General features: G+C 37.2%; 2 protein-coding genes across 2 annotated transcripts in view; one reads left to right on the top strand and one right to left on the bottom strand.

The window, feature by feature from the left end:
• LOC126377922 (transmembrane and coiled-coil domains protein 2) overlaps window positions 1-16,285 on the bottom strand; it is a 55,716-nt gene extending 39,431 nt beyond the window's left edge. Inside the window, exon 1 of the mRNA XM_050025979.1 lies at window positions 16,112-16,285. The gene's annotated coding sequence lies outside the window, so the exon portion shown is untranslated. The remainder of the gene's footprint in view (window positions 1-16,111) is intronic.
• A 1,053-nt stretch (window positions 16,286-17,338) lies between these two features.
• The window catches only part of LOC126377881 (dual specificity tyrosine-phosphorylation-regulated kinase 2), a 233,723-nt gene continuing 229,132 nt past the window's right edge, over window positions 17,339-21,929 (top strand). Inside the window, exon 1 of the mRNA XM_050025932.1 lies at window positions 17,339-18,456. Within this exon, the coding sequence (XP_049881889.1) occupies window positions 17,680-18,456 (777 nt within the window). The 5' untranslated portion in view covers window positions 17,339-17,679. The remainder of the gene's footprint in view (window positions 18,457-21,929) is intronic.

Below are 21,929 nucleotides of genomic sequence, written 5' to 3'. Positions count from 1 at the left end.
GCGTATAGATAATAGCTCTGATATGCACACAATCCGGCCTAAAGGGGGCCGGTATGCGAATTAACTTCTCTAATAATAGTACTAATAGTTCAAATTTAGTTTATAGCGAGGTAAAATATACTTTCCCGAAAACTCAAGTCGTTTTCCAGGTACCGTCTTTCTGACAGATGGCAGACAAATGCAATGCCATAAATGAAGTAGGGGAAGAAGTATGTTTTATTTTTCATATAGATTAAAAAAAATAAACAATGGAAACCGCGCCGCGCGGGTTACTAACTTATTCTAATGAGGATTTAAACTAGACTCTCAAATGTAGGCGGCAGCATTTTTTTTTTTTTTTTGAGTGTTCCTAAATTTTGACAGTTCTCCATTTTATCAGCTAAAAATAAAATGTGAAGCAACGTGAAGAATGAGTTACGAAAAAAAAAGCAGCTAGTAAGAAAATGGCAGTTTTGATTGAAAATAAGTTTTTTTTTCTTTCCGACCTTTAGGGAATATGATTTTGCAGTTAAACATTGCGCAAAGGGTTAATAATGTAAAAATATAACCAAAACAAATGTTTGTTTACTCAAATTTAGTACCTATTTTCGTAGATTTGATTTCGAACTTTGATTTCGAATAATAGGCTATTTGACAATCTATCGAATTGGTTTTCCCCGAAGGGCAAGGCAAAGGGATCTACGCCCATACAGCCATGTCTTATGTATTTTACAACCTATCCATGTGAGATACGAAACGTCAAAACGAACGTTTTCTTTAGAGTTTGCATGGACATACTATCCTGTGACGTCATCAACAAAAGCGGTCAAACGTCGTACTCATTGTTACTTAATTCATAAATAAAATTCTAAAACCAGTCGAAAAGTCAAATGAGATTGATTTTCGATCAATTTAGACTGGCTTCTATTTCTAGATTAGCATTTCACAATTTATCTTTGACCCAGTCAAATACTCGTATCGTTACACTCACCTGCCTACACCACTGGCGACAAAGCGCGCACTTACACACGTGCTCTCCTTGTACTACGCAAGACGAATGCGTAACCAATAAAACAACCTAACCTATTAAAATCCTGAGCACATTTAACAGTATCTAATTACAATAGAACGATCTATCGATAGCCTGCATACCAGAATGAGTCATAACCAGAGATGTGCCGTTACCGAGAATATTCCCAAAGTGGCAATGTTCCCGTTGCATTTTTTTTTTGACGTGACTTATTGTAGATTTGCCGCAGATGGCACTAACTACTTGGCCGGACAAATGGGGAGCGCTGAAGGCTCTCACCCGGTACAACGTTTAAGACAACAGCTCTGAGGGTGCCCAGTTAGTTGGGCGCGAACCTCGGCTCAGGGCGTCGTCTGAGAGGAAATATATTTGAAAGAATTAACACTTACACTTATTTATTTATTACACTTACACAAACAAGTAACACTTACACACGAATTAACGCTTACACTTACATTTATTTATTTTTATTTTTATTATTTTTTGATAGCGATAAGCGCTGATTGAGGGAAATCGGTTCCCGTTGCAAAAACCCTTTCATAGTAAAGAAACTAGATGCTTTCCTTTTTCAAATTGTTCTTTCTTGTTCTCTGGTCTTATCTGCCTAAAGGCATAGAAAGGATCTCCCCACCAGCGTCTGAGCTAGCTTTACCTCACCCCCTCTCGAACATAGTTTAGCCTTGAATCGTATGGCGTCAGACGTCACACACACATGTGCGTGTACGATAACGTCAATGTGTCTGTAAAACGAGATTGTTTGTATGAAGTGTCCGGGGTGTGTTAAGTTTAGGTAATAAGGGTTTTTCTTACATGTGTTTTTACTACCGGGAACATTGCCAAAGTGGGAATGTTCGCCGGAACGGCAAATCATTGGTCATAACACCATACGAAGTTCTACGTCGATAATCATAATGAGTAGTATAGTTAGACGGTTATGATGCTCTAAATAGTAGAGAATTCCTTCAACGTATATGGTCCATGACGAAAATTCAAATTCGAATATACTTTATTGCACCAAAATTAGATGAAATAGTTACAAACATTAAAAAAATGATCCGGCCAAGTTTGCCATTTGCAGGTAAATCTACAATAAGTCACGTCAAAAAAAACCGACTTGTGATGGACTGGGCGTGAATAAAAAAAAACGCGTTTAGCTGCGTATATTCCCCGGAATACCTATCATAAAAATGTAATGTGGCGGACCCTAGTTGGGTCTTAAATAAATCTAGCAGTCCGTTTTGGGGCGAAGAGTGTATGTTCTCTTCTTTATTCTATGTCTATAGTTTCTACATATATTCTTCATCGATAATTATTTGCTTGTTAGAAATGAAAATTGTTATTCAACAAAAACTGTGCGTTAACGAACACCTAGTTATCTATAATTTTCGCGAAATTATGACCTTCCAGCGTGTTATTTTCATACACGTTATAGTGTGGTAGATAGCCTTGAATTGAAATTGTGGTATATTGTTTGTAATCACACTTTGTGTTGATATTATTATATGAAATGATTGATATTATACCATAATTCCGGCTGATTGCTTTGAGTTTTATGTTACTTTTTAAAACAAATCTTCTGTCTATACCATAGCTTTAATAATGACCTGCGTGCTCCAGTGATTGAGCATTAGGCTTACGGACTGAAGGTTCTGGATTCGGTTCCTGATGGGAATACCTACATGTAACAAACAAATTAATTTGACAAATTATGTAAAAACAATGATATTATGGGTATATTAATTGTGATGTATAATTGATATTATTGCCTGAAATAAACAATGTTTATTTTTATTTTATTTAGTGCATTCCACTCCTTGTTATGTTAGTTTACTTATAAACCTAGAAAATGTCGCCGTCTGAGAAATCACAGCTGGTAAGTGCATGTAGGCGGGCGGGGTTATAACAATGCGTTGAATTAATCATCAGACACCTGCCGGGTCACGTGACACTATTCCTGACCGACGACGCGACAGACTTAATTCCTAGTGCTATTGAAATATCGTATCATAACGGTCTCCGTGGTCCAGTGGTTGAGCGTTGTGCTCACGATCCGAAGGTCCCGGGTTCGAATCCCGGTGGGGACAAATCACAAAAATCACTTTGTGATCCCTAGTTTGGTTATGACATTACAGGCTGATCACCTGATTGTCGAAAAGTACTGTTACTGCTCAGTTGCTATCGGTTACTGCTTACCGATGTAAGTATGCAGTCGTTACATGAGCTATGTCAGGGGCCTTTAGCGGCTCAATAGTAACCCTGACACCAGGGTTGATGGGGTTGGTAATCCACCTTACAACCCACACGATAGAAGAAGAAGATTGAAATATCGTTGGTTTTGCAGTTTCATGTATATTTATTTATTTATTTATAAAGGTACATACAACATTACAGTGTAATCCAATGCGCTGTATGACGAGAAAAAAAGACAATATAAAAACTAATATAACACAAAATAAACAATGAATGAAAAAAGAAACAAAAAGAAAAATAAGACTATGAACATGAAAAACAATAAAAAAATAATAAAAATACAATTTCAAAATTAAAAGGTAAACTATCACACAATTTTTTTTAAAAAAATAATGGGAAAAAAAACAGTAAATCATTAACAAATCTTCTCGCAAAAAGCCAAACACTCTCTCCATACACTCCACCATCTGTCAGCGAACACATCACAATGTGGTGTCGATTCCAACATTGCGGAGAGGAGTCGCAAAGCACGCATGAGAGGTGAATTCGCGTGAGACACAGTGCGCGCACGCGGCACAGCCAACAGCTGGTGGCTGCGTGCTCTCTTGTAATTGTGTTATATATTATTATATTGTGAAAAGTGAAAGATCACTCACTGATTGACTGACTCACTGCACAGGTAAGCGGACCCCGTGAAAAAACGGGATAATGCTAGGGGGATGATGATATCTTATTGGTGAAAGTCCAGTACCGGGGATCGAAACGGCGCTCCCCGTCTGAGAAGCAAGCCGGTGACACAGAACCACAGTGGCCCCGATTCCTGCAGACACATCCTAATTTTACTTACATACTTACATCCTAAGTTATACCTGTCATTTACTTATCCACCGAAAAGGAAAGGGACGGATGAATGACAGCTCTTAATTTTAGGAAGAATGAGTAAATGGACGAAAACCCGGGCGAATCAAAAAGGTATCTCGCTGGTAGGCAAACCGTTTGACGTGTGCTGTCAACTTAATTCAATCAATCAATCAATCAATAATACTTTATTGCACAAGAACATATATAAAGGACATAAACATACGAATAAAACATAAGCACAAAAAAATCAAATTAAAAAAAAATCAAATAAATCAATTAATTCAAAAACCAACCAAAAATGGTTACGGTTATTGGTTGGTTTGGTTGGTTATGGTTGGTTGGTGGTTGGTTATTAATTATGTTGGGTTATTAGCCAAAGTAATTTTTTTATAGGGTTGTTTTAGATTTGTGCTTAAACTTCACGTGTGTTCCATAAATTTTATGCATGTCGATTATCCGTCCCTTTCCTTTTCGGCGGATATGAAAATGACAGGTATAACTTAAAATAGCGAATGAGATGGTGTCTACAGGAATTAGCACCAATGACTCACCTTAATTAATGTTATAATTATACATCAGCTGTTATTATAATGTTTCAATGCCGCTAAAACATCGAACGTGTGTACATTTTGTTTATGTCACGTATGCATCAATAAGCAAAAAGTTGGTATTACATTGAATTACGTCAGAATGAGGGCCATCCACCTCGCAGCGGTAAACGCGCTCGGTATGCGATTGTTAAAGTTAAGCAACTTTCGCAAAGGCCAGTCATAGGATGGGTGACCACAAAAAAAAACACATTTGTCTGGCCAAGTAGTTAATGCCATCTGCGGCAAATCTACAATAAGTCACGTCAAAAAAAAGTTTAGAATTTTCGTAGTTAGAGCATTGGGCTCTGGAGGCCCGAATGATACAATGAGCGGTATTAATATTATTATAATATAAATTAAAAGAGTTACCCACACAAATCATCGGAGGAGCTCGGTGGCGCAGCGGTAAACGCGCTCGGTCTGCGATTTTTGAAGTTAAGCAACTAACGCAAAGGCCGGTCATAGGATGGGTGACCACAAAAAAAAAGTTTTCAGTTCGAGCTCCTCCGTGCTTCGGAAGGCACGTTAAGCCTTTGGTCCCGACTGCATTAGCAGTCGTTAATAACCATCAATCCGCACTGGGTCCGCGTGATGGTTTAAGGCCCGTTCTCCCTACTCGTATCCATCCATAGGGAAGGCCCGTGCCCCTGCAGTGGGGATGTTAATGGGCTGATGATGAGGGTCCTCCCAACTCACTCGATAGAAGAGAAGATCATGATTCGTAAAAAAATAATGCAAACAAAATCATTCCAGGTTCCACCAAAAACTATTAAATGTCAAATTCAACCTCACCCCGTCTATCCTAAAAAAAATATGGAAGGCGGTCGTCTGGTACAGTCACTTTAGGACTCTGTCGCACTAACATATTTGACATTTAGTGAGACTTACAGTTCAATATGTCAAAAAAGTTAATGTGACATGGTACGAAAGGGTATACATATTAATGCTCGTGACCGTACCTAGTATTTTCTTTTTAGTCTGAGGTGTCCTAGTGAAATATGGCTCTATTTGGTTTTGATATTCAATGTGGGACTTTCCAGGCTGCGTTCCTCAGAAACAATATAGATGGCGCTGTACAGATTTTCGTTCGTTTAACCTTCTAATTTCATGGATAACAGACATATGCGTCTTTTATCTTTGTTTTCGGGTATAATTAATGATGACCCTTTTTATTACACCCACGCACAATTACATCTTCCACCCGTTATTATTCTGATCAAAATAAACAGAAGCGTTATACATAGGTAGCAATATAAATACATACATAAACTCACGCCTATTTCCCACCGGGGTAAGCAGAGACTATAGAATGAGAAGCAAGAGAAGTGTGTCATATACATATCTATACATAATGTGATCCAAATATCGAGCAACAATTATTTTTATATATGCTTCTGCCATTACATTGTATTTTGGAATAATTATGTATCCGAGTAACGTGAATGAGAAAATAGGTAATTATCCGCCATTTATATATTGTTTTTTTTTTGTCAACGCAGCCTGGAAAGTCCTTTATTGTGACGTTTTTCGAATGTCACATATTACGAAAGCTCCCGTCTGTTAAGTTACGCGTTCATAAAAATATATTTTGCGTTTTTCTTACGTCCATACGCCACTGTAACATTATATTATTGGCAGTTTGCCTGGATTCTGTAGCGCCCATTGGCGCCGACTATCGTGTTGGTTATTGATATCTCTCTTTCAATACACATGTCTTGTTTATTATTCACTAGCGAATCAACCGGGCTTCGCCTGTGAAATGTACTCCTAAACAGGGTGTTAGTGACATCATACCGAATATTGAGAGGGATGATTCCGATCATGATTCTAAGTTGATATCAAGTGGAATTTCCTGTCGAAAAATTCATGAAAAATTTTGTTTTTTTAAATTATTATCAGTTGCATACTTTCGCGACGGAAAATTTCACTTGATATTAACTCAGATTCATGGTCTGAATCATCCCTCAAAGTTTTTGTTACGATGTCACTAACACTCTGTATAGTGTTAAATCGAACATAATAAAGGGATTGTTACTTCTTCAATAAGGCCGCCTGCTTTACGTAAGATCTTTATGTTATGGGCGATAGGCTGATCCCCTATCACCATAAGGTTCATCATATCCAGCTTACGACATCGTATCAATAATGGCTGCAAGTTGTCTTTGATTACTTGTGACTCTGCCCACCCCATTAGGGATTACGGGCGTGAGTTTATGTATGTGTGCATGTCTTTACGTTCCTTCTGTGCAATAAAGTGTTTTATTATTATTGTAGGATTATTATTATTATTGAGGAGCTCGGTGGCACAGCGGTTAACGCGTTCGGTCTGCGATTGGTGAAGTCATAGGATGGGTGAAGACAAAAAAAAAGTTTTCATCTCGAGCTTCTCCGTGCTTCGGAAGGCACGTTAAGCCGTTGGTCCCGGCTGCATTAGCAGTCGTTAATAACCATCAATCCGCACTGGGCCCGCGTGATGGTTTAAGGCCCGATCTCCCTATCCATCCATAGGGAAGGCGCGTGCCCCAGCAATGGGGACGTTAATGAGCTGATGATGATGATTATTATTATAGAACAGAATCGATCGGGGCATTTCTCGATTGATACATGACTATAGATCACTATAAACAGACAAGAGTTCGTTGATGACGGTTCGTCGACGAACGGACACCGGAAGTTGCTTTTAGAGAATCGCACAACAGTTTCCTATTCTCTGCTGCAGTATGAGACTAATTGTACTGTTCCTGCGCACATTTAATAATCTGCATTATTATCATGTCAACTGAACCATGCGGTCATTATCTCTCTGCATTCAAGGTTATGTAGCTTCACCGTGATACGTCCGTAATGGGGTGGAATAGTTGCTCCTGCGGCGTAATCGCTAGACAACTTGAACATCAAACTTTTAACCGAGCATAGAATAAAGGATGTGGTCAAAAAGGACCGGTGCTCGTGCAATGTCTCCGAGAATAGAAAAAATAGAAAAATATTTATTTCAAAAAAAGAGATTTACAAAAGTAATCTGTTACAAAAAATTGGTTTTATGAGGTAGTTTCAGAAAATCTACATATAGACAGATAAAACAGCGGACCCTGCACTAAGCATAAGCCTGTATCGCAGGGACCCGAAAAAAAAACGATTTAACATTGTTTGGTTTTGTTCGGACTTATCCAGATGCAACAGATGAAACATTTTAAAGGTACAAAAGAAACTGGTATGTGCAAAAATATAATATGTATATAATATATAGTATTTATAAGTTAGGAGGAGTGTCTATGTGTGTGTGTGTGAGTGTATTTCTGTGTGATCCCGTAATTATGAATTTGGCATCATTTCCTCCGTTTTGTCATAGTTCTGACTCAGCAACCATGTCTCAACCTCTTTTTTGAATGACACGTACGATAGAGCGAAGTGGAAGAGAAAGAGGAAGAAGGCAGACCCCACCATCAGATGGGAATAATAAATGTCAAGGAGAGAGAGATAGAAAAGTGTGATAATACCTCTGCTCTCTTTTTGCCGCGAAGGAGCATTAAGCAGTTGCCATTTAGCGGAGAAAAGCGCGATGAAGAAAAAATAATTACAACAAGGGAGTTCAACGGAGATTATTGTGATAACGAGAGTATACTGGAGTGAATTAGACAAAGTATTTTATAACCGGTACAGGGGCTTTTTCTTTCATACATACCGAATGAAAGATATTTATGTACGTTATAAGTCATACATAAACTCACACCCGTAATCCCCAATGGGGTGAGCAGAGCCACAAGTAATCAAAGACACCTTGCAGCTGTTGACACGATGTAAGCTGGATATGATGAACCTTATGGCGATAAGGGATCAGCATATCGCCCATAACATTAGTCCATCATGTTAGAGGGCACAAACCCTCTGTCGGTTGTTACGATATTCCCCGGAAGACAAGCAGCTGAACGTGTTCTATGTTTTTTATTTGCTCCCAGAACAGCGTAGAAGTAATAATGTATTTCTGAGTTTTAGTTTGTAAAAGCAGTAGTATGTATACTACAATTGTCGTGAACCATACATAATCATGTAAGGTCACGAATTATCTGAATTCTGAATCACATTCCAAAACTGAAATGTGTCATAGTTATATGAAATACCTATGGGGCAAAATACCCACAAATGGGCAACGTGCCCATAGCTGTCTAAATATAGGGTAAAAAACCAACGATGTTAGAATATGTGATTAGAATGTTTCATAGATATATGAATACCTATGGGGCAAAATACCCACAAATGGACAACGTGCCCATAGCCGTCTGAATATAGGGTAAAAAGCCCACGATGTTTGAATATGGGGTGAAACCCCGCGAATGGCCTCCAACCGCCCCTTACAGCCATCCCTGTCCACCTGATTGCCTTGATAAATTCATCTGATTACCTGATAAATCACCACAACGATATTACCTACTGCAATGTTTTACTGTTTGTTTTACTATCCGTTTTACTGTTTACTGTCTGTTGTTCTCTTTATCGATTTGTATCGGATAATACAAATATAGCATAACTGATATCTAAGTAATTAGGAAAATATAAGTATTATAAGACTTAACTGAATATTCTTCCTGCACATCGACAGGGAGTCTGATAAAACTGTTGTTGATTGTTATACCTGAAAACACACTGTTTCTTCTCTAATCTGTTTCTGAATAATCTGAATATTCACCGATTTCTGTTCTCTCCTCTTAATGCAATTTCATTTGTTCCTTTGTCGATTTATACCATATAATACAAGTACCTATAGTATAACTGATATCTAAGTAATTAGGAAAATATATAAGTATTATTAGACTTAACTTGGGGGAGACCTATGCCCAGCAGTGGGCGTCGTACGGCTGATGATGATGATAAGACTTAACTGAATATTCTTCCTGCGCATCGACAGGAAGTCTGATAAAACTGTTGTTGATTGTTATATCTGAAAAAACAATGTTATTTCTGCTCTGATCTGTTTCTGAATAATCTGAATGTTCACTGATTTCTGTTCTCTGTTCTAATGCACCTTCTTTTGTTCTCTGAAAATTATTTTAGTTTTTTCGTAATGACAGCCCGCCAAAAGCATCAACTTTTTTCTGGCCAGTGTTATTATGACATATATAACCTACAAATCGATTACTCACTCGAGTGAAAATAAAATCGATATGATACATTTTAATATTATTATGAATTTGATTATTTAAATTCGAGAACTGATTACAGTTCGAGACAACAATTCTGGACGGTTAGCGGAAGTGCTATGCTAAGTGTAAGCACAAAGAGAAAATGAATTCAAAAGACATTAAGTGAAAGTGGTGGCGTGAGGCGCCGCCACCCGTGACATAGAACCAAAACGGTGACCAAGTTTTGATTGTCAAATTGGCCTTCATCCATCCATTGTTCCTACTTTGCAGAGGTTTTTGAGGCAAAAGTTACACTAGTTACATCGGCTTGCTTCTCAAACGGGGAGCGCCTGGTGTAACCCCAATACCCGACTTGCATCGATCATCTTCTATCGTGTAGGTTGCGAGGTGGAATACCAACCCCATCAACCCTGGTGTCAGGGTTATTACTGAGCCGCCAAAGGCCACTGACATGGCTCATGTAACGACTACATACTTACATCAGTAAATAATAACCGAGACGTACAAGTAACGTGCCTTCGAAGCACGGAACATCTTCAAAAAAAAAAACTCGCAAAAATTACTTTGTTACCCCTAGTCTGGTTAGGACATTACAGGCTGATCACCTGATTGTCTGAAAGTAAGAAGCTGGTAGTTATTTGTATTGAAATCGAACTATTTTTCTAAATAAAATGCATGTGTATGGAACATAAATATCACACAAACACGCCTATTGCCCACCGGGGTAAGCAGACACTATTAAAATCTACTTGCGTCGAACCTGACTTCTCTTGCTTCCTGCACGTTCGTTAATCGTTTCATACATACATGCCTTATAATGCAAGAATACAATTAGCCGATTCTTGCGAAATAGATGCCTTAAAAAGAGTCGTAATATTTTTTTACATCAGATGTTTATTATGCATAACACGAAGTCAATCATAAACTAGTAGACTAATATGTATTGTTAATTTAAGAGAAACTAAACTTCAACAATACATTTACACCAAGACACCAATGTAACGAGTGAAGAGGCTGTTAGACCACGGAGACGGTAGGTACGGTCACGAGCATTAATATGTATACACTTTGGTACCATGTCACATTAACTTTTTTGACAAATTGAACTGTAAGTCCCACTAAATGTCAAATATGTTAGTGCGACAGAGTCCTAAAGTGGGTACATTATATTGCTCATGACTGTACGGCATCCTAAAAAGTAAATGAGCCCTCAAGTGTACCGTGATATATCCTTGAGATGGCCCGAGGCAGGTCAAACGCCGTAGCATAGACATTTAATCTGTCGAGATATCAGATAATGTATTGGAACCTTATCTTATCAGTTCCCAATAATGGGCGAGCATGAACACGTCATACTTCTAAGTATAACCAATATCTCTCTAAAATAAATAGTTTCATGGTTATTTTTTATAGCTTATGCAAGGGAACCAATAACGGGCAGCCAAATTACTGAAATTGTATTAAAGACTTTTAGAAACTTTAACGCAAAAATATCATTATTTAGTGGGTAATTTAGTTCATCATCATCAGCCCATTAACGTCCCCACTGCTGGGGCACGGGCCTTCCCTTTGGATGGATAGGGAGATCGGGCCTTAAACCATCACGCGGGCCCAGTGCGGATTGATGGTTATTAACGACTGCTAATGCAGCCGGGACCAACGGCTTAACGTGCCTTCCGAAGCACGGAGGAGCTCGAGATGAAAACTTTTTTTTTGTGGTCACCCATCCTGTGACCGGCCATTGCGAAAGTTGCTTAACTTCAACAATCGCGGACCGAGCGCGTTTACCGCTGTGCCACCGCCGTTTTTTTTTCTAATTTAAACACAATACATAATTTTGTTTTTATCGCGTTTTTGAAATATAACTCTGGTAACCGCCAGAACTTTTAGTAAGTATAAACAATAGGTAGTAAACTGGCAGGCAGCCTTTTAGAACTGCTATTTCAAATCTTGATTTAATTTAATTAAAGTTGTAACGTAATGTTAGAAGGCTATAGTTATACCAATGAGTGGTAAGCAATAATTACCTATAAAACAATTCCTTCACACGAAAAGTAAAAAAGGTTAACATCTACCTCACCATAATGGATTATTTGATATAAATAATCCTTTCCAATAAACAATTCAACCTATAGGTACTTGATATTGAAGATAGTACTGTAAACAAATGTACACTTGATATTTTTCACATTTTTAGAACAAAAAATCGATAAGGGGTTTGCATGACACATTGGTGTTACATTGCATTTTGGTTATCTGTTACTAATAATAAATTATGTATGAATTCAAATCATTGAGTATTGAGTTTTAACAATTTATAATACACCACTCAATTAAGAGAATCCCCAATCTCCCACCCTTTGTGCAGTCAGTCATGGGTAATTAGTTTGTAAGGGTATTTTAGGAACTCTGTAAGGCCATGACACACATGCTGTAAAATGGCCCTGATTCAAGCAGACAATTCCTAATTTTATTTTAAATTATATCTGTTATTTTCACCAAAAACGAAAGAGACGGATGATTGGCAGTTGATAATTTTAAAATGAATGAGCGTAATAATAATTTTGCAATAACATTAAATTTGAAAAATTAAAAACCCCCGACCAAAAAAAGTACTCAATTATTATGACAAAAGGTTAAAAATACTAAACCATATAAAAAGCAAAAAATAACTTATCACACTTAACAAACCTGATGACCTTGAATACCTGAACAGATTTCCACCAAACATAGCTAAAAACACTCTCGACTGATATACCTTTCTAACAAAGCAAGCCGCATTAAAATCGGATCATCCGTTTGGGAGCTACGATGCCACAGACAGACCGTCGTTTTTGCGTCGGGGGTTAAAAACAACTTTATATAGGTACTTAAAATAAATAAAAATAGCCTTTATTCACTGACTTTTACATTACTCTATTATTATTCACTTAAATCTAATGGTTAGCCGACGTGAGCGACATCGACACCCCTCGTCAGGCTATCCTACGACAGGTACTATAGAGTCCTATATAGGTACTTATAAAATTTTAAAACCCACATAAACATAGTGTCGGCAACATATAAATCAAGTTAAACCACTTCTAAACAGTAATAATTGCATGAAATTGCCCATCCATACTAACTGTGAGAAAAATACATAATTAATGTGTGCAAAAACTTGTTTATGTCATAGAGTGGTTTAAAGAAAATTATGAGCAATTATTCAGGATGTAGGTATGTCTAGCCAACTGCGGCGTTAAGTCTAAATATAGACATAAGCATAAGCTTACGGCTATATCCCAGTTGGGGTAGCCAGAGGTACATCCACTGCAAGACTAACTAAACACCCACACATCATTGAGCTTTCTGTTAGACCAGTGGTTCCTAACCTGGGGGTAATTACCCCCTCAGGGGTAAAACGGAGATTATAGGGGGATAACACGGGATGGCACGAAATAGTATTATAACTTTTGTTTCATTAAAAACAAAAGCCAGAAACCATCTGAATGTTGAGCATGACATGAGATGCGTGTTGAGTGAAACCGAACCTAATATTGTCAAACTTGCGAATGCAAAGCAATTTCAACCTTCACACTAGTTAACTCCGAGATTTATATATTACTTTACTAGTTACCTAAACGTTTTTTTATACTTACATAATAAACATGGGTCGTTCTTCTTTTTTATCGACAATGATCTGTCTTACGTACTGCTTTTAATAAGTTATGTTTTAGAATTTTATTACATGTTTCCATTGTCCAAAAATATAGTTATCTTATTATACTCAAAATACAAACAAAATACTAATCGGTTCCTCAATTAGTTATTAACGTAGCTTCATTGTTTTTCACAAAATTTTGTGACAGAGTGGTATATTGAAATGCTGTCTCCGATGAAAAGGGCCACTCTGTCACAATATTTTTTGGAATGCGCCTGCAAAGAAAAGTATGTTACCAAGATAAAGAGAACCACTAAATAGTCCTTTACGGACAGATCTTTATATGATGTTTTAAAATATTTATTGCCGTTATAATTTTAAAGATGTTAAGTCCGATTAATTGGGAAAATGTCTTTTTATTGTCGATAAAAAAGAAGAACGACCCACATATATTTGTTCGTTTTTGTGTGGATTTAGTTATTTTAAATAAAAGTTTTTATAATTTTTTACTGTACATAAATCATTGGGTAAAACTTTTAAGACCTGTTGTGTTTTAACTGTTAGACCAACGCTATAGGTGGTGAACCGAAAATATAGACACATCTAAAAAGACAGACAGGTTTTAAAAGTTTTACCCAATGATTTATGTACAGTAAAAAATAATAAAAACTTTCTTTTAAGTGTTATATTATAACAGTTAAAAAAGTAAAATTGCATAAATTATATTGACTGTTATTAAACATTGTTTGTAAAATATATTAACAGTACATTCCGCGTTCTATATTATGCTTTCTAATGCAATTACGTACATAGGTAGTTGAAATTAATGTAATTTGTTTTCATGCTCATTCAAGTTACTAGATTGTTCTTAGTAACGGTATTCTCTTTACTAGTAATAGACAGTCAGAGATGAAAAGACAACTTCATATCATCACATCATCATCAAAAGTGCCTGCAAGTTGTCTTCTTATTGCTGTGGTACCTCACCCCATGATTTAATTATATAATCTATGCTGTTCTCTAAAGTGAAATAAAGACTATGTATGTGTCCGTCTTCTCTCTGGCCATAAAAAAATGTTTCTTTTTAAATTGCCTATACTAACCGACACTACTGTTAAGTAAACATAATTTAAATTTTCTTAATCTATTCTAGAGCTGTATGTCGGGTTGTCCTTTGTCATATTATACTCCTACAAAATGTGACAAGAGTGCACGGTAACTATTCATACCATAATTATCTTTTATCTGTATAATGTTTCTGTGTGTATTTGTGCAATAAAGAATATTGTTAAATTCACTTCACATATCTATCTGCTTATGGAAGTTTCCTAAAAACATTCCTGTTACAGAGAAATCTATAACAATTTATATTTGTTTATGTACAAAATTATGTATTACGTTATTACTTATACGAACAGGAAATTCAATACGGTAAATAACATGTAATGTTCAATATTTGTCAACTACATTTATATTATTCGTAAAACAATAATTCAGAACCTCCATTTTGAATTTGAACAACAACTTTAGATTAATTAACATTTATATTCTCAATTATTCTCTTATAGTCGCATTGCCTGTCCGTCTATCACAATAATTTATCTACTAACCTGATGAACTGTCAACCCTGTCATAAATTATCTAATACATTGACTCTTCCAAATAGTTCAAACTGTGTATTTGATGCTATGTAACGGAAACATTTGGAAACTATGGTATAGTTTTTATTTAACTATGACAGTCAGTAGTCTTTCACTGAATTCCCTTGATCCTTATCAAGATATTTGTTCAGGCATAGGACCAAAAAGGCTAGAAAAATAATAATACAGTCAGAGATTGAGATATGTAACTCAAAGATTCTAAATAAATAACAAAGGAACATTACTCACACTTCAGAGTAAAATAAAAACTTATAAGTAAATAAAAAGCAAGACATATAAATCACAAACAATTGAAAATTAAATCCATTCAAAGAACAAGCAGTGATATGAAAAAGTTGCATTGAATAGAAAGTTATTCAATAACCATAAAAGCATAATGGTCTTCTAACTGATAAGTAAACAATAAACCACTACAGAATCAGTAAACTTCAAGTACAAAGGTTACCCTCTCAGGATGTGAGTCAGAACTGAGATTTCATTACCAATGACTCAACGAAAGGACAAAAAAATAAACAAGGAATAAAATGTTAATTTGCCTCCATTTGTAACAAAGTGTTCTTTATAAACTGTATCGATGCACTGGCATTAATCCAAACAGCCACACATGTTGAACAGGCCTTGTAAAATACGGAAGTATTGTACTAATATATTGTAATGAGTATGATACGAGAACTTCATAACATCGCCCTAACATCACCTTGAAAGGTCCATGTATCTAATAATGCTATTGTACGTATCTCATACAATCACGTATTCATGATAATGAAATTAATAACAGTTATCCTAATCGAAACAATAGAATATTCTTTGAACGATGATTCAAATTCAACATTCGGCACTCGAAAAGTGACAGAATCGACATCATTACACACATTATGTTTGCGGAAATATAATCATCCAACTGGAGAATTAAAATTGGCAAGAAACATAAAATCATATCAATGCACTCGCATTTAAATTGAAATGACAAAAAAAGAAATCGCAAGTAGCGATTGTTCAAATATAGAAACACATTCACTTACGATTTCTTTGCAGCGCAATGTAAACTTTTCTTGAATTTTATTTAAATTTGTTTGTCACCCAACAGTCACTGAACATTTTATCCACTAAAATAAAAAAATAATCATCACAAAATTACGGTTGAAATGACAGAAAACAACGGAGAAAAAAAAGACGTGTGAATAGTCGGCGAATGCGCGTGTTTTGCCATAATCGCCGGTAGATGGCGCGAGTTGATTCTAATATACCATAGAGAAAATGATAGTGCTATGAAAGACCCAAAATAAAATATTCTTAGTTATTAGTTTTTATATCGATTAAATATAAATTAAATAAATGATGAATTGATTTGGTATGCGATTTTTACTATAATATGATCTGCATTTCCCCAGAATAATTTTACACCCTGAAATGTAATGAGAGAATTTCCAGGCCACGTTCCCTAAATAAAAATACAGATGGCGTTTCATGAATAACAGACACAATATTTTGTCTTTCTTTTTGGATATAATGATGACCCCCCTCCTCTTACGAGACGTTAAAAGTATACAGCGCTATCTATATTTATTTGGGGAACGTGGCCTGGAAAGTCTCTTATTACAGTACTACATTATTCTAATAACTTGATCTAACGCGGAACTAGGCTATGTTCCTCAAAAAAATATAGATGATGCAGTTCAGATTTAACGTGTTCATTAAATTACATATTTTCTCGTAGCTCGGGTACATAATCATTCAAAAATATAATGTATTGCAGAGACATTATATAAATAATATTGTTGCTAAATATTTGGATCGGATACGACATAGAATTATGTTGCTACCTATATTGCTTCTTTTTATTTTGATCAGAGTAATAGTGAGTGGAAGATGTGTTATAAATAAATAACAAGTGTAATCATTTATCAAAAACCAAAGATACAAGATGTATTATGTCTATTATCCATGAAATTAAAAGGTTACAAGAAGGCGAATTAGGGCAGCGCCATCTATATTTTTTTTGAGAAACGTAGCCTAGAAAGTCTCCCATTATATTGGTCATTAGACAGTAAGATCTTACTTAACTATAGATAAGTCGTGAAAGCTTTTGGCTTTCTCGATATACAAAATCGATTTAATTGTATTCGATGCTTGTTTTTCTTTTGGGTCTGTCATCTAACCATATCAACGCCATATTGGTTTCAGCGCCACCTAGCGCGTAGTCTGAAACTACGCAAACTACGTTCTGTCTCACTCGCACTCGTGATCTCTACGCGGCCGAACGGTTCAATGACTCTGGCGGCCAGTTTCTATTTTCTCTCTGGTCCTGTCGTCGGGTCGGCCCGCTCGCGAGGAAGGGGGTCTTTGTTTGCGTTTTGCGTTCGCGTTGTACGGTAATATCGCGACCGCGGCACCCGAATATTGCCACCGAGACGGAATGTACCCTGAGTGGAAACGCGGGTCTCGCTCCTCCCGGTCGATGTGAAATGTGCAGTGTGTCAGAGTGGCGCCAAGTGCGAGTGCAGTGAGGTGCAGTGTGCGCGAGGGTGATCGCGCGTGGGTCGGCACGACCACGGCGAGCGAGCGCGGAGCTGGCGGCGGGCGCGCGGCCATGACCGGCGACATGCCGCTGGGGAGCGCGCACGCTTTCGGGCGCGCGCTGCTCCGGGATGGGGCGCTGCCGCCGCTGGAGCCCGGCGCGCCGCCGCCCGCCGCACAGCAGCCGCCCGACAAGCGCCCGCCGGCCGCCGCCGCCAGCCCCGAGCAGGTCATGAAGCTCTACATGAACAAACTCACGCCATATGAGCACAGGGAGATATTCGATTACCCCCAGGTGTACTTCATCGGCGCTAACGCCAAGAAGCGGCCGGGGCTGGTCGGCTTCCCGAACAACTGCGAGTATGACAACGAGCAGGGTTCGTACATCCACATCCCGCACGACCACATCGCGTACAGATACGAGGTGCTCAAGGTGATAGGGAAGGGAAGCTTCGGGCAGGTGGTGAAGGCATACGACCACAAGAAACGCGAGAACGTCGCGCTCAAGATGGTCAGGAACGAGAAAAGGTTCCACCGCCAGGCGCAGGAGGAGATCCGTATCCTGGAGCACCTCCGCGAACAAGACAAAGACAACACGATGAACGTCATACACATGTTCGACTCGTTCACATTCAGAAACCACACGTGCATCACTTTCGAGTTGCTTTCGATCAACTTGTACGAGCTGATAAAGAAGAACAAGTTCCAAGGGTTCTCTCTGCAGCTCGTGAGGAAGTTCTCGCATAGTCTGCTGCAGTGCTTGCACGCGCTTAACAAGAATAGGATCATACACTGCGACATGAAGCCAGAGAACGTGCTATTGAAGCAACAGGGACGCTCCGGGATCAAGGTCAGTATTACACATTGCACTAGTAAATTCCACAAGACCAAACGTTGGCAGGTTGTTAGATACGCAGGTGTAGAATGTCATAAAACGTTGACCAAAAGCCGAAACACCTGTTCAGTGTTTCAGCGCCGGATAAAATCAATAAACAGTTTTCGGTAAACAAGTGCACTGCGAGCCGATCAGCTGGCCACACCCGTACGCTCCATATTTGAAAATTAAAAAGAAAATTCATCATAAAATAGATTAGTAGGTTTGCACATAGATGTACATAGGTTTTCACAATACTTTTAAAAAAAGTGCTGAGTAGTAAATAACAAAGACTAATAACATTTTGTTATGTATGACAATACCTACTAAAAATTAATTCAAATAAATAGGTATAGGTACCTACTTATTGAGGTCGCGGTTTGCGTGGAAAACGAGACGATAACATTGTTAGCAAATTCGTGTTAGTAGTCAAGTGAAAACTATAAAGAGAAACGCTATTGACGACTTAACTATCGAGATTTCTACGAAAATTGACATGTTGTGTGATTCATTGGCATACCATTTGCAGTTTATGGATGCTTTTGTCTAATTGTTGTCACTAATTGAGACAATTACCTTGGCATTAAGAGCTAGGTAATGCAAAATCCATTCATACATTTTGTGAAGACTGCCAACCTAAAAACTTTCTGATTGGGTAGTTTCCTATGTCAAAGATAAATTATGAAATTCTGAATATTAAATAAAAAACATTTTTCTTTTTTATATTTAATTTATTTATGAATTTTAATAAAGAAAAATGTAATTTAATAAGTGCGACATTTTGTCACTATTTCTATGACGTCACATGTTGCTTTTTCATACAAATGCCATAGTTATTTCGTGTTTTGACGTTTAGTAAAAAGTAACAGATTTGAGTAGTTGGAAACTAGCCTATTGCACGATTAGAAACAAATAATTCCTGCGAATCATTTCGAATATCGGTGAATCGAATCGATAAAATACTTAGAAATTCATTCGTGATTCGCTATGCGGATATCTGTGTAGATGTCGTGGCCAGATCATAGAATTGACCATTTCATGAAATGATCGACCATTTCATGAAATGGTCGTATTTCATGAAATGGCCAACTTCAACTGACCATATCGTTTAAACGTCAGCGTTTAATATGATATTTCCATCCACGTTTGGCCATATCATTAATGTAGGGTGTCAATGATAAGTGGTGTAATAAAAACGCGAAATAAGGTAGGAAATAATGTATTACTCTAGTACAAAGTACAAAAATGTTTAAAAGTCAATTAAAAATTAAAAAGTCATTTTCGATTAACTGAGTGTTGATGTAGTTGACATATACGCCGTAACTGCATCTCGCTTTGAAGTCGTCGTCATATTTTTTGACACTATTTCATGCCATTGGTCATCATTCAGTATACTTTTCGTGTGTAAGATAAACATACTAAAAATTATAAAAAAAAGGATTATGATAATTTAAATTATGACAAAAACATTTATGCGTTTTAATAGAATCCCGTTTCAAGTAGTTAATGCCATCTGCGGCATATTTACAATAAGTCACGTCAAAAAAAGAAACTTTACGGACAGTAGGATCGTCTATATTTTTCTTTTTTAAAATTAATATCTCTTCATTCGCAGTTTTAATTATATCATATTTTGAAATCCAATAATAGTCCATTGATTTACGTAGCGTGGTCACTCGACCTTCATTATTTGCCATATAACCTAAAAATAAAAATAAAGTTGCTGTCTACTGTTAATACGAGTTTTTCTTTTCACCTTAGTGTCAAAACATTGCTTCAATGCACTTTTATCTTGTATTTGCTCATTATTAATCGTATTATTCGCGTTCACACAAGAATAATTATTGTCCGCCGCCATTATGCAAAACATAAACAAAGCGACACCAGCGCCACTACCGGTGGATAATGTTACTATTTTACGATATGATCGCTAACGTTTGGCCATATCATGAAGTAATCATGCATTTAGTTGGTCATATCGTTAAACGTTTTGTGTTCATTGATCTGGCCAAACCACATCATGATGTGGCCAACGAATGTTGTTCTATTTCATGAAATACGACCATTTCATGAAATGGTCGATCATTTCATGAAATGATCAATTCTATGATATGGCCACGATATAGATATCACGTAGGTACCTATCTTTTTGTGACTGAAATCTGTGACCTATACACAGAAACGTGTGGCTGATAAACCGTATGTGTCTGTGGTGTACCTAATAATAATAATGACTACTTGGCTTGATAATATGACACGATACACGATTAAGTTATATGGATAGGTATATTTTATCGTCGTCATATGTCTGATCTCCTCATATATCGTAATCATTGACATGTAAGACGAATTACCTACCTATACGGTTTCGTATTTAAAAAACATAGTATTATGGCATTGCTGTATTTGATGTTTTCGTATAAGAAATTCCATTAGAGCGTCCAGCGTCTTCTAGAAAAAAATTAACATGGAATCCATAGAAAAAATATGTAGTAATAATGTGATATTATGGACTATTCAAGTCACCATCGATAACCTTCGTAGACCTACTCTAGGGACACTTTATTATTAACTCTATTTAAATAGGAGAAGGTACCTATTCAACATCACGAAATCACTGCTATTCCAAACAATTATTATATCTTTATTTTCTTTATAACCCGTACGAAATAAGTAGACACCTCGGTAGTATGCAATTCCCTTGACGTGTGTCTTGTAATTTTCTGGGTATCATCATACAATACAATACGCTTTACTGGACATAAACAAAACAAATAGGACAATAGGGTATTTTACTGAGCCGTAGACAAATTATAAAATGCTAATATAGAAATAGAAGCCAGTCTAAGATGATCAAAAATTCGTAATTTCGCATTCTATCTATGAATTAAAAGTAACAATGAGTACGACTCAACAACAGCCTCGGTGGTCTAGTGGTAAGAGCGTTAGGCTCACGATCTGGAGGTCCGGGTTCGATTCCCGATGGGGACATTGTCGAAATCACTTTGTGAGACTGTCCTTTGTTTGGTAAGGACTTTTCAGGCCTGATTGTCCGAAAAAGTAAGTTGATTCCGTGCTTAGGAAGGCACGTTAAGCCGTTGGTCCCGGCTATTAGCCGTAAAAACACCTCCACCAACCCGCAGTGGAGCAGCGTGGTGGAGTATGCTCCATACCCTCTCCGGTTGATTGAGAGGAGGCCTGTGCCCAGCAGTGGGACGTATTAGGCTATTTATGAGTACGACTCTATTGTACGGGATAATACTAGGGAGATGATGATACAGTCCGATGCACGGGATGTAAGTCTATTTTTAATGAGTGTGGTAAAAATCTAATATTACGGAAACTAGAACTTTATTACGTGTAGGTATTGACATACTATAGCTAACGTTATCGCGATATCGTCGGATATCGTAGCATCTATTTTGGCACGGATACAGCGAGACCGTGTG

Source organism: Pectinophora gossypiella, chromosome 24 (genome assembly GCF_024362695.1).
Source record: "Pectinophora gossypiella chromosome 24, ilPecGoss1.1, whole genome shotgun sequence".
Taxonomy (NCBI): Eukaryota; Metazoa; Arthropoda; class Insecta; order Lepidoptera; family Gelechiidae; genus Pectinophora; species Pectinophora gossypiella.
The sequence above is the reverse complement of the archived record's forward strand: the minus strand, read 5'-3'. Positions and strand labels throughout refer to the sequence as shown.